Source organism: Nelumbo nucifera, chromosome 1, assembly GCF_055504915.1.
Source record: "Nelumbo nucifera cultivar China Antique chromosome 1, China Antique-T2T, whole genome shotgun sequence".
In the NCBI taxonomy this organism is placed as follows: domain Eukaryota; kingdom Viridiplantae; phylum Streptophyta; class Magnoliopsida; order Proteales; family Nelumbonaceae; genus Nelumbo; species Nelumbo nucifera.
The window spans coordinates 181,548,309-181,561,893 of record NC_142649.1 but is presented as its reverse complement, the minus strand read 5'-3'; the positions used below and the strand labels follow the sequence as shown (position 1 = coordinate 181,561,893).

The window sequence follows — 13,585 nt, the reverse complement described above, 5'->3', positions numbered from 1 at the left end:
CTTGCCACTAACATTTTGTTATTTCAACAGGAGATGAAACAATTTCAGCAAGAGACACGGGTCAGTATCCAACGTTTGGACAATCAAATGGGCCAAATGGCGATGACAATTAGTTGGTTAGAGGCACAAAGTTCGGGGAAATTACCCTCTCAAACGGTTGTGAATCCGAAAGAAAATGTAAGTGCCATCGTTTTGAGAAGTGGTAAAGAGTTTGAGACTCTAGCAAGAGCAGCCCCCGCAGTGTCGAATCAAGGAAAGGAGAAAGACATCGTTCCCGTGACGATGAAGTACCTAAGCGTAAGTTTCCTCCCCTTTCTAATTATAAACTGGTACCTCATTTTCCTAATGCTTTAGTAGGAACGAGGAAAGATGAGCAGTTCAAAGAATTTTATAAAACTTTCCGTAGATGCAAGGCAAATTCCCCCTTTTTTAATGCTCTTAAACAAGTACCTCAATATGCTAAATTCCTGAAAGAATTGTGTACACATAAGAGGAAACAAAAACTAAAAGGATGTGAAAAGGTGAGAGTAGGGGAGAATGTTTCTGCAGTCATTGAAAAACTCCCTACAAAGTGCGAAGATCCAAGTATGTTCACTATCCCCTGCATGATAGGTAACACTAGAATTGAGAAGGCCATGCTAGACTTAGGAGCTTCTATTAAAGTCATTCCATATTCTAATGCCTATCCTAAGGGTGTAGTTGGGGATGTTCTTGTAAAAGTAAATGATTTGGTTTTCCTACTGATTTTTATGTGCCTGATATGGATAATGGTGATCAAACCACTCCTATTCTGATAAGGAGACCATTTTTAAAAACATCCAAGACTAAGATAGATGTTTATAGTGGCACACTCACCATGGAATTTGATGGTAAAATTGTTAAGTTTAATATTTATGATGCCATGAAATATCCTACTGATGATGATCCTATTTGTTCTATTGATGCGATTGACTCTTTGGCACAGGAGGTCTTTAAACTCAAAGGGAATGATGGATTAGAAGTCTCCATTAGCAAGCATCTTGAGAAAGAGGAGCCAATTCTGAATGTTGATTTACAGGAAACTGTTGCAGCATTGGATAATTCTCCAGAGTTACCACAGTCAGGTAATGCTCCTAAAATTACGTTGCCGAATTCTGACAGGAGACTTTTACCCCCAGTTTTGCAGGCCCCCGTTCCAGAATTGAAGCCTCTCCCTAATCACCTCAAGCACGTATTCCTTGGAGACGGAGAGACATTACCGGTGATCATCTCTAGTAGCCTTAGCGCACCACAAGAAGAGAAGCTTGTGCAGGTTCTTACGGAGCAGAAGGTAGATATTGGTTGGACGATTGCGGATATCAAAGGAAGCAGCCCGTCAACATGCATGCATCGCATCTTACTTGAATAGCAAGGAAAACCTTCCTGTCAACCACAAAGAAGGCTGAACCCACCCATGATGGATGGAAGGGGAAAGCATCGGAAGTTGCAAATCGGTTCTCTGCGAGCGGAACTTCGAACTGGGAGAGCCGAGGTGATATGGCCCTGGCAGGCTGGGTATCTCCCGACCTGTTCACTTGCTGTGAGCTGGGAGGAGTAACCTGTCTCTCCCTCTTACCGCGGGATGAGACCTGGCTCCCGAGAGGGTTCTGGACTTGGGAGGTCTCTCCCCGACGAGGAGGGCGCTCGTTCTGGCGACGAGGCTTGGTTTGCTGTGTGGTCGGATGCCGAGGTGGAACCGGATGCTGATTCTGCTCATTCTGCGGCAGTGGGGGAAACTATTGCTGATAAACATGGTGTAGGACTTGCTGTTGATATAGTTGGAACTGCTGGACCTGTTGCATTTGGGCTTGCATGGCCCGCATGCAGTGTACCAGGTCGTCCAATTGATTCTGTCCGACCGCCGATGGGATAATAGAAGGTTCGGAAAAAGTTTCACCCACCGTCAGAGGGAGTGGGGCATTCACCGGAGCAAGAACTTAAGGCACATTTAGAGTGGGGATCTCGTCTGCAGAGAGAGGCACGGTGAACTGTCCGATACAGATAGTCGGGACCTAAGGTTGTCCCCCGGAGGTGTTCATGTCAGCGTTTTGTCTGGCATTGCTGGAAGATGCCATTGAAGATGAATTAAAGATGCTTGGTGGAAAAAGGCTTTTCGAAGCGTTTCCCACAGACGACGCCAAATGATGCTGCGCAATCTAGTTGCTCCTAGCTAGAGATAACTCGGCTTCCAGTAGACGACGGACTAGACGGATCTGCACAGAGAGAGAATCAGAGAACCCGGGGATGCTTACCCGGCGAGGTCGCTTCGATGCTTAAGTCAGTAACTTGCAAGCTGGAGGTAATTTAGAAAGCTAGAAATCTAGTGAGTAGTGATTACGCGTACCTTTGCCCCCAAAGGGTTGGGGTCTATATACTAGAGTCCTCGCGGGTTTTTTGGAGTGGTTCCGGGATTCTTGCCGTGATGAGGCCCGTTACCGAATTAATAGGAGATAACGTCGCTAGCCGATAAGACATATCGCTGTCGTCCAAATCAGTCGGAGGAGATAAGGCCAGCTGTTACGAGGCGTGATCCCGTGAAACGTGGAATCTAGTGACGAGATCTTCGGGGTCAGCATGTGGAGGCCGGTCAATATTTTCCGAACTGATGCCCCCTGGGTCCGACCTGTTACGAACGCCGAAGTGATCTTAATGAAATCATGCCCCGAAGTGAACTTGTCCCGAGGTGGATTCACTTATCCGAGCTTGGTTCATCACAAACTTGGGCACGTCGGGATGATCTATCGTTCTGTTAGTTAGGTCGTGTCCACGTGTCCCTCTATTATTAGATCGGGCCAAATCACCCTACGTCAGGTATCATGGCAATGTACATGTAAAATGAGTATAGAAGTGCTGCACTTATGCCAGAGGTTCAAAGTATTGATACTGGCCGATAATCGGCCTCATTTTTTTAATTCCACTTTTTTTTTTTCTAATTTTGATTTAGAGGGGCCGGTTTAAGTCCCGATTGTCCTCTGAACCAGGCCTTGACCCGATACAACCTTTATAGAGACGTATCGGAAAGGGCCCGATACGAGCCGATACATAACGATTTTTTAAACCTTTTGGATATAAAATCTGTTGCCAGCAAAAAAACATGTTAAGATACGATGTATTTCCATTCAATGTGTGACAGGTGGCCCATTCCCATGAACATAAATACAAGTGGATGGTAAGTGAAACAGATTACAGATCCCATTGTTTTGGAGTTATAACCTGCCCTGTGAATACTGAATAGAGAGGGACAAGAAAAGCACATGGGACCCTTAACCCCTTTCCTTTTGGGTCCCAACAACCTTGCCTCAAGCAACATTCCACCCTCCAATTTCAACAAAACTCTCACCGACTTATTCCTTTTTTCAATTTTCTTGAGACAGAGATAATGAAATTGCACATGCAGATGCAGATACAGACAGCTGTATTGAATCCAGTGCCACCAAAATGAAACTCCCAAGTCAATTAAATACAAAACCTACATCTCATCATTAAACACAAAAATCACATCACTATTCGCTTCACCTAACATAATAATCGTTAAAATGCGCCTCCTCAATCGTCAATCCTCATGGTATGCTAGTGTGTGTTGGACTCAAACCGGTAAAAGAAAAACACAGAAAACTTTTACACGCAGTGAGAATGAATGGAACCGGAAACAGAGAAAATCTACCTTCATCGGAAGCAACAAATGATGTCGGACATCCCTCGTCCATGTATTGAGCGGGGACGGGGTGTTACAATCAATGTTTTTAAATCGAATCGGACAACGAATCGTTTAAGGGTTTGGTTCGCAGTTTGATCGTTCTAATAGGTCGTTCTGACAAAAAAAAAATAAATATATTAAAAAATAAAAAATAACTAAAAACTATTGGACGGTTCAAATGGTATGATCACCCCAATCAGCGATTTTATTGACTGAATCAACAATTTTTAGTAAAAAAAACAGTTCTATGGTAAAATAGAATGGATCAAGTGATTGGTTCCTGATTTTTCAGATCCGACCATCCAGTCCAATTTTGAACCATTATTACAATTGATATTGGCTGCACCTTAAATTGTAACATTGGAAACATATATCTGTATGTACAATGTATTTACCTAGCAATTAGCAATTTATGTTGGGAATTCCAAATTTTCCCGGCCCCAAGAAATTCACTTAAAGATATGTTAAATTTTAGGCGGATTTTGCTTGCGGTGCAATTTTATTTGCAGTAATACAAAGGTATAGGACTGAAAATGAGTAAAAATGCAAAATCCAGTTTAATTATATTTTGGATTTTACTTTATTCTACTTTAGGTTTTATTTTATTTTATTATAGTAAAAGAAAATAAGATAAAATTTAAAACAAAAATAAATCAAAATAAGCATTCAAATTATTTACACTACCTGCAAATAAATTTGCATTGCAACCAAACACCACATATGGATTATTTTAGAAATTGAAGGGTATTTTATAAATGCAATTATAGGATATTTAAGATTTTAGGAATATGAGATTCAAAGGATATTTTAAAGATGTATATTAAATTTAGAGATATTTTAATAATTTACTATTAAAAATTGTCATTATTATATTCCCGACCCTTAAAATGGCAGTATCACATCTGCTAAAATTGCTAACTTCAATGAAGTCTGTGTGACAGGTGTTTCCTCCCGTGCACAGTAACACTTGGATGAATTTGAGTTTGGGCTTTGTTAAGTTTTGAATGAAACTGAACAAAAGGCCCGAACTGAGTGCTCGTAACTTCAATTGCACCCTTCACTTGTCACAGATTTGAAAGGATGTGGTGTCATACGTGCATACACCCAAAACGGTCCAACCCCCTTGCCCCAGTGGGTCGGTTCTAGCTTCTAGGTCTGATTCTAGGACCCTATGCTATGATAATCGGGATTAGGCCGTTCACATGTACCCATTACCCAAATCAACTCGTGGGGCACATGTGTGCGTTGCGTAACATTAGAAATATATCAACAGAGTTAAACAAACATACAAGTCAAAATTAACACTAGCTTGATTCTGATTTTCATTTTAGTGAATGAGAGGGTCATGTAGTGGAAGTAGAACTTGTGGCTTTCACATTATTTATTCTACTACTCACAAAGTTAAGTAAAGAGTTAGATTAGATCGTAGCAGCCCACGTGATTACATTAAATGGGAGTGAGTACAACTGTGAACTGTCATTTGTGATCCGTGAAATGGCCCAACCCAACATAGCTAGGCTCATTTGGACTGGACTTAAAATGTCGCCCGATCCAACTTTAATGATCCACCTCTTCTTCTTCTTCTTGGAAAAGAAAAAAACCAATTACAGCAGGATTTCAATTTTAAATATTAATCGCAATCTCAGATGTGAGATGTGGAGTCATTGTGGACTCCCAAAGTCAATGATGGACGACCTGAATGGAGTTGACTGTAATACAACATATTCTTTAGTCTTTACTCACCCGAATTTACATAATAGAGGGTAGAGGGCATGGAAATGAGACATGATCAACACCGGAAACAGGGAAAATCTACGGTCCTCGGAAGGAGATGTGATGTCGGAGACATCTGTATATGGTGTCACCATTCTCCTAATGCATGCATGCATTCATCCCATCCCTAGCTTCTTCCCTTCTTCCCTGGTCCCCACCCCCAGAAAAACGCTCTCATCTCATATTCTCATGTCATGTGCACAGTGTACAACAGTGCATGAACCCCATTTCTCCTTTTTTAATTTGTTGTTCTCTTTTTTCTTTTTATTTATCTATTTCTCCAGTCCCAACGTCATAGAAAGCAGTCATACATAGACTTTTCACTTGTGTATTTGTCCGTTAACTCACAACATTTGGCATAACTGGATAACGACATGTTTGGACCTTGCATTCTTTTTCCTTAATTTAATATAACAATTTCAATAGTCAATATCAATATCAATACTAAAGAGTGTTAGGATAATTTTTTTATTAAACAAAAAAAAAAAAAAAAAAAACAATGTGAAGAAAAGAAATCTTTTTTCGCTTTTGTTTAACCATTGCAGTTTTCTCGAGGTCTAGTTGTCTAGACAATATTCAATCCTCAGCAGCGTACTATTAGCTGCCACGTGGAGAGTCGGGGGCAGAGGTAAATGCCTAAATGGGTGATGATTATATGACCATCAGCATCATATGATTGGATGGTTTAGATTGAGTGATCAATCTCCGACGAAATTGTGGGATGGTCCATCCAGTGGATGGCCTTGATTGTCTCAAACCTGACGTGCGCTGCTTTAAAAGGGAAAAAAAAATAAATAAAAGAAGAAAAAAGGGGATAGATTATAGCTTAGCTGGTAAGTGGTAACTCCCATAGACCATCTCCATGACCTCCGACGCAAGGCAAGGGATTAAGGGTGGGTCCCCACTCCCAGTCCCTTGTAGACTATAATCAATGGATTGGTGTCAGATGGGAGTTATTGCAAGCTGACGAACATCGTTGAAATCAAACCTTAGACCTGTTGGGTGGGTTGTTGGTTACAAAAATGTAAACGGGACATGTGGGGTCACGCGATATTGCTTAAGTATTTGGTTGGCCCCAACCTTGACAAATTGCTCATCCAGAACCAAATTTTCAATTCAGTCGGGACATTAATTAATTAATTAATTAAATGGGGGTCAAGCCAAACTTATCAAGATTTTGCCTTCTCAACTTTGTAATTGTAATATTATTGTTACCAGCATGTGGGTGTTTTGCTTCTTTCTCACGTTTTTAATGACAGATTAAAATTTGGCAAGCAACTGATGGCTAGTACAGAGCACACTACACAGTGTTTTTTGTTGTGTTAGTAGTGACCCAGACCCAGTCTTCTTGTGAAGTTTGATTTGATGGCTTTGAATGACCCGGTGTCGCCATGTTCATCTTTTGCTTAATCACAGACGTCAACCCCCAACACCTACACCTCACCTCACCACAATTCAGTAGTTCTAAACAAAAGTAAATTTCCCGTAGCTCGAGAACAACTTAAAACAATGGCTGCACCTTGCAAGGATTTCCTCTCCGGTTCCACTCTCCACGGCGGACGAACCGATGCTGGGCACTGGACAATGTTCCAATTAACTTACATTTATCGATGCCCACGCAACACAAATTCATTTATTTATTTCAATTGCAGAGATGAAAGCTGGAACGGTGTGTTTCGACTTTCTACTCTACCAAGTACAAAGTACAAACCAACCTTGAACCTTGCCCAGTTGCCCTATCCTCTTTCTCCGTTCCAAATTACAACAGAGTTGCACACACCACACCAGCATCTGAGCATCCCATTCCCATCTCCCCTTGTCCTCTCTCCCCATGTAAACTGTAAAATCCCCCTACATTTAAATCACATTTCTACCCCTAATTAAATTTATCTTTCATCCAATCTCTCTCTCTCTCTCTCTCTCTGATGATGCTCTTCGTGAGCGGAATCAAACGGTTAGTTACTGTCATTTTACTGTAGCATGGCCCACTTTCTCCAGACCATGAGATCCATTCCCACCGGTTCTCCAAGTTTGCGACCCACGTTGATCAGAAATGGGGCCATTCTCAATCGTATGTTCACCGCCACCGGTAGTATACATTTCTAACAAGTTTTAACCCGTAACTCAATACTTAATACCGGTATCCTCCTAGTTAGACAAATAAGAGGGAGACAAATTGCATCTCCGACGTACTTTCACGTCAAGATGAGAGAGAAAGAGATGGTAAGCGTCAACATCTGTAACTTCACGACAACCAAGGTAGTAATAAGACAAAGATTAAAGAAAAAGAATGGTCACTCGCCACTAACCAGTAACCCCCTTACTTTAATGTGTTTCCTTTTCTTCTCTCTTTCCATCAATGAAGTATGAATTTCAAAGCTTTTCACTGTTCCCATCTTTGTCTCTACTTTCTCTCTTCGCTGACCGCATAAGACAGCATTTTGTCCTACCGTTGATTCGCAGAGCGGGAAAAACTAAAAAGAAAATATTGCAGATTGCTTTAGTGGATTTATTATTAATACATAATTCTACTTTTCTGTTTAAAATCTTAGGCGTTAAGAATTAAGATCTCATCTGGTTCGAATACTACTACTCTCTCTGCCTCTGCTTGCACAGATCAGAAGAAATAATTATCTTCACAGACAGATGGCTTATTTACATGAAGTTGAAGAAACTGGTGAAGTGGTGAGTAGTGGCTACTGTGACTGACCTACATCTCCACCTACTCCATCAAAACAACCATCGCTCATTAATAATTCATTTTCCTTTTTTTTACAAAATTTTTAAACAAAAAAAAAGAAAGAAAGAAAACAGAGCCTAGACAACTTCCCGCCTCTCTCTTTCTCGACCTAAGATGTTAAGCGGGGCTTCGCCTCCGATCGTCATTTCCACCCTCGGAAGAATTTCTCGACGAACAAATAGACATTTCGTGAGAAGGATCACTCGCACACCGCGACAGAAGAGAAGTCTCTGAATCTGGGGAAGAGAATATCAGAATTGAATTAACAGACTTGAACTACAGACAGAACAGTTGAAACGTGTTCTATGGTAAATCTGAAATAAGGAAATTATAGTGAGACCAGATCTATACCTATGGAAGCATTAAACGACCTCTTGCAGTGAAGAATGGCGCTCTGGATCCCGTCCTGCTGCTGCAGCAGTGAATCATCGCGTCTTCTTGCCTGAAAACCCACCGGCTGCACCGCTGCCACCGCAGAAGATGCCGACCGGCTCTTGCCTAGATGTTTACAAACCACTCGCAATCCCGCCGGTAGATTCCCTTGCTTATGGTTCAGGAGCTTGACATTACTCGTAGGTGCATCGTTGTCCCCTGCTTCTCCCCCAAGGTTGCTCTTCGTTTTTGTGGGAGAGGATGCCAGTGTTTCCGTCGTCGCGGCAGCTGCCGCCGGTGGCGATGCCGCCTTTCCCAATCCCAAACTCTGATGTCCAGGGAACCTCATCTTCTCCCCGTACCTCCTCGAAGCCCTGATATATAATGGCTTGATCATCTTAAGATACTTATGCACTACATCCTTCGAAAACCGCTTATCATCCGTGACCGTGACTGTCTCGTCCCCATTCTGTTTCTGTTGCTTATTACTAGAGTTTCTGGAACTGTTGTCTCTAGTGAAGAGAGAGACAATCGGGACTTCTTCGACCTTGAATTTCACAGTAAAAAGTTTGCCGTGATGATGATGATGATGATGATGATTATCCTGCTGCTGCTTCTGTTGCGGCTGTTGATGTTTCTTCGGGGAAGTCGCAGCGGCACCATTTGTGTCCGCCTTCTCTGCTGCCGTCGTGGATTTTGGTTTCTTAAAGCCTAACATGAAGACGCGGAACTTGGTAGCAGATTTCAGCAACGAGACAGGGAACTGATGTTTGGAGTTTGGCTCAGAAGGATTGAAGACGATAGAGGAGGACTCGAGCGGCACGAGCTTTCCTTTGAAGAAGAGATCATCAGAGGGTGACAAGGAGAGATTCGGGTCCGTTCGATCGTCGCTGGAGGCAGAAGATACCGTGAAATTGAACTCCCTCTCTCCATCGGTTGCTGCCGAGTCACTGTCATCTTCGTCGCCATCTCCGTTATTGCTGTCATCTTCGTCGTGGTTGTCGCGGTCATCTCCGCCGCCTTCCCCATCGTCGTCATCAGGCACCGTAAATTCCAAGTCAAAGAAGGGCCCTTCGTCGTCATCGCCTTCGTCGGTTTCCTGTCGTACGGTGGTGTCAATAGTAGTAACGGCCGCAGGCGCGCGTACATTAGCAGAGGCGGGGGCTCCGCTGTTTGCCAAGCCACCACCACCTCCACCTCTCCAGTACTTGAGCAGGCTGAAAGCTTCCATGGTTGGGAGAGCCAGAGCAAAAAGAGAGGTAATGACTGGAGGGTTTGGTTGGGTTTTAGGGCTTGAGAAAGAATTGGTAAAAAGGAGAAGAGGGGAAAAAGAGTTCTGTTTAATGGCGCTGGCAGTACTGAAAATGGTGTGACAGGGGAGCAGAGAGCGCAAGCTTTTAACAGGAGAGAGAGAGAGAGAGGGTGCTGCTTTTATTTTTGTTGTTTCGTCGCTATATTTTTATGGAGTCGTATACGTGGTTGCAGGCCGGTCATGTGAGGGCATTCTTCGCGAGTCAGAGCCTCAGAAGGAATATATAGGATGAGGGAGAGAGATGTGGATGGGGGAGAGAGAAGGCTGGAGTAGTACGTATGTAGGTTTTACGGTACCTGATAAACCAGTTAGTATATTTGCGTATAAAAAAGCAGAGGAGAGGAGCGGTGGTTGAGGTTGAGGACTTTAGGAGAAGCGAAACTTCCGAAAAGAGCAGAGGAAGCTTCAAGAAAGCAAAGCGATAAAGCCTTTTTATGTAAAAACGGTAAAGAGCAACTTTGTAAAGTCTCTCACTAAAGCCTAAAGCAGTAAAGCCACCCGCCAGCCTCGGAGGCCGGAGCCTTCTGGTTCTGGACTTCTGGGTGTGGGTGATAACAGTGCCATTCCACATTTCCATTTGGTCTTCCCTTTTGCTTTCAATTTTCAAAACCGAGAAAAGGAACCCATATGTATGATGTATCCACATCCTAATGCTATTGCTGCTGCTTTCGTTGCAACTTACAAGCTACAAACTTAAGCCCCTTTTAAAGCATGGCTTCTTTATCGCACGTGGCGCACGTGCAGAGCTGGAAAGTGGGATCTCTCTCAAAAGATTTGACCTTGTGGGTATCTTACCTCTTTTTTCTTTACATCATTTCACCACTTCAATTTTTTTTTTAACATCACAGCAATCTTTGTATCATGTTTAACTTATAACTTTTATAAATTAACACCCGTTTGGAAGTGATTATCTTTTAGCATTTATTGTACACCTAGTGTATGAGACCATATCAATAATCACTTATATCATGTGATTTTGGGGAAAAAAAGCCCACATAATTTCAAAACACCTATACGGCTATACTATCTATTCAAAATAAGCATGTCTGCACCAAATATTTATAAACACTTGTGTGTTTGGAATGGTGGGATTTTATTTGCTAAAAGTTTTTAAAAACCTAAAAAATCAATAATGAACCCATTTATTGACACTTAGGTGTCATTAAACACCACATCAGCAAAACACAGTGAATAAATACTTACCCATTGGGGAAAATGCTAAAATGAAGCTTCTCCCAATGATAGGCACGTATATAAATCAGGGCCTAATTTTGCAATTCTCTATGCGTACGGATCCATATAATGGAGAAATGATGAAGCGGCACCTATGTGGGAGCATTTATTCAATAAATGACCACGGTTCCAAACAGCACCTTAACATTACAAGTAATTATTATCTAATAAGCACTCTCATATAGCGGCTAAGTTGAACCAAATAATGGTACCATTTGATCCATTACATGAAGTAAAACAATTTTAAATTTGGTATATGTTTGATTCTACTTTAAACATTTATTGTTTTTGTTGTTTGGTTGGGCATTTCACGAGTGTTTCATGTTTCAGGTAATATCCCATAAAGTCATTTCACCTCAAATTAACACCCCATAAAGTATGCGACATAAGCATTTCATTTTAAGAAAACGTTGGGGCATTGGGGGAAACAAGAATTTGACATTTTCCCAAATGCTTCATGCACATAAATCAAAGTGTTTTGTGTTTTTAATGTTTATTTGATAAACATTAAAACCAAACAATGGTTCTATGCACAATAAACACAAACGCCTATGTGGCACTAATGTGGTGGCATTTTTTCCATAAACACCCACACAACCAAACATAGCCTTTGTCCGAATCTAATACATCATTGATCCAAGATATAAATTCTATTTTATTTTTTAGTGTTCTTTTCAAATAGAAAATATAAATCCTATTATGTGAAGGGTTGATGTGCATCTCTACTAGGGATCAAGACCATTAGGGGTGCTCATGATTCGACCATGGGCCTATTTTTGAAACCAAACTAGTATTATTGGTTTTTGGAAAATCGGTGACTTAAATCGAATTGAAGTCAACCGGTTGATCGGTTCGGTTAATCATCAATTTTTCAATTTTTTATATTTATAATATATATTAAAAATTGTATAAATTTATAATAAAAAACTAGAAATATATAATATTATTATTTAATAATAAATAATATATTATATATGATAAATATATTTATATATATATGGTTCGATTATACCTTCGATTTTTTTTAAATATTCAACCCTAGGAGTTCACATCTGCACCCCACATGGGGGCGCCCCCTTGTGGGGCGCAGATCTGAACTCGGGCCATAGAGGGAATGCGTGGTTCCTTATTTGGTAAAGCACTCTTTAAAACCAAATAAAGGAAAGAAGGAAGAAAAAGAAAAATCTACGATTCCTATGTTGTCTAAAAAGTGAAAAATACAAAGTTAATGTTTTGAAGCTTTAAATGTCTCCACTCATTAGAAAAACGAAAAAAAATAAAGAATACAATATTTAAACCTCTCTTCAAATTTAACTTAAATATTGAAACCTGCCCCTCTCTTTTTAAAATTGGTTAAGACCGCTAATTGAAAGAAAAAGTTTTTTATACTTATTAAAATTTTAAATTTTCATAACAGCGAGATCATTTCAAAACAGAAACAGGAACTAACCTTTCTGGGTGAAATTACCCTGCAACAACAACCCATACCAAGCGATAACATCTGCCTGTTCATACTAGTGTTTCAGTAGGGTAAATTTCTTAAACTACCTTACTGTTTAGTTAATTGATTAAGTGTATTTTTACTGATTGAAAATTGATTAACAGTATTCTTATTGTTTTTGACAATTGACTAATCCTTCTTAGTCATTAACATCTGTCAACAGAGATATAAAAAAAGACTATTTTACCTTTCTATTCAGATCTCTCCGTCTTCCTCTCATTCTCTTCGCCAGAATTGTCGGAACTATAGATGACCCCGAAAACCTCCAGCAAATTATTGATGGTTCCTTAGAGCACAAGTATTCCCTGTTGGAGATTGGAAAAACCTTGGTGACTAACGAGTATCTATCCTAAGTCGTATATGTTTTGCATCACAAGGCAGTGGAATAGTGAGCCGGTGTCCTTGTACTATGGAAACAAGCCAGAGATGAACGAGCTAATGTAGAAGGCCATGTCGGGGTTCTCTCACTTTGTTTCACTTCCTCCATTTCAGACACTACTGCTGGAAGCCTTTGTTTCAGACACCACTGCTGCAAGCATCTGTTTCAAACACCACTTGCAAGTGGTACTTCTCTCTCTTGCCACCTCTCTTTCCCTCTCGTCTCTCTATCTTTCATTCTTTCTTCCCACTCTTTCTCTCTCCTCCTCTTTCATTTACTTGTTTCACCATCGCCACTACAAGTTGTAGCGGCGGATTTGATACTTCTCTCTCGCCACCTCTCGTTTCATTCTCTCTCTCTTTTTGCTATTTATCTCTCTTTCTCTTTCTCTCCTCTTTCACTTCCTCTGTTTCACCACTCCGTTGTAGTGGTGGATTTGGTACTCTCTCGCCACCTCTCGTCTCCCTATCTCTCATTCTCTCTCTCTTCTCGATATTTCTCTCTTTTTTCTCTCTCCCCTCCTCTTTCACTATCTCTGTTCCGCCACCGCCGTTGCAACT

General features: G+C 41.0%; 1 protein-coding gene across 1 annotated transcript; it reads right to left on the bottom strand.

The window, feature by feature from the left end:
* Nucleotides 1-8,043: 8,043 nt before the first annotated feature.
* Nucleotides 8,044-10,584, bottom strand: LOC104600250 (putative membrane-associated kinase regulator 2). The gene is made up of 2 exons (XM_010263103.3): nucleotides 8,580-10,584; nucleotides 8,044-8,464 (listed from the first exon to the last, which is right to left on the bottom strand). The coding sequence occupies exons 1-2, from the start codon at nucleotides 9,829-9,831 to the stop codon at nucleotides 8,346-8,348; spliced, it is 1,371 nt and encodes a 456-aa protein (XP_010261405.1). The 5' UTR covers nucleotides 9,832-10,584; the 3' UTR covers nucleotides 8,044-8,345.
* Between the last annotated feature and the right edge of the window lie 3,001 nt (nucleotides 10,585-13,585).

What these genes read in the sequence shown, in the direction of transcription:
- LOC104600250 (XM_010263103.3), bottom strand. Translation starts at nt 9,831, where the DNA reads ATGGAAGCTTTCAGCCTGCTCAAGTACTGGAGAGGTGGAGGTGGTGGT. An exon ending in GTCGTTTAATGCTTCCATAG is followed by an intron (nt 8,465 to 8,579) that starts GTATAGATCTGG and finishes TCTCTTCCCCAG; the next exon opens with ATTCAGAGACTTCTCTTCTG.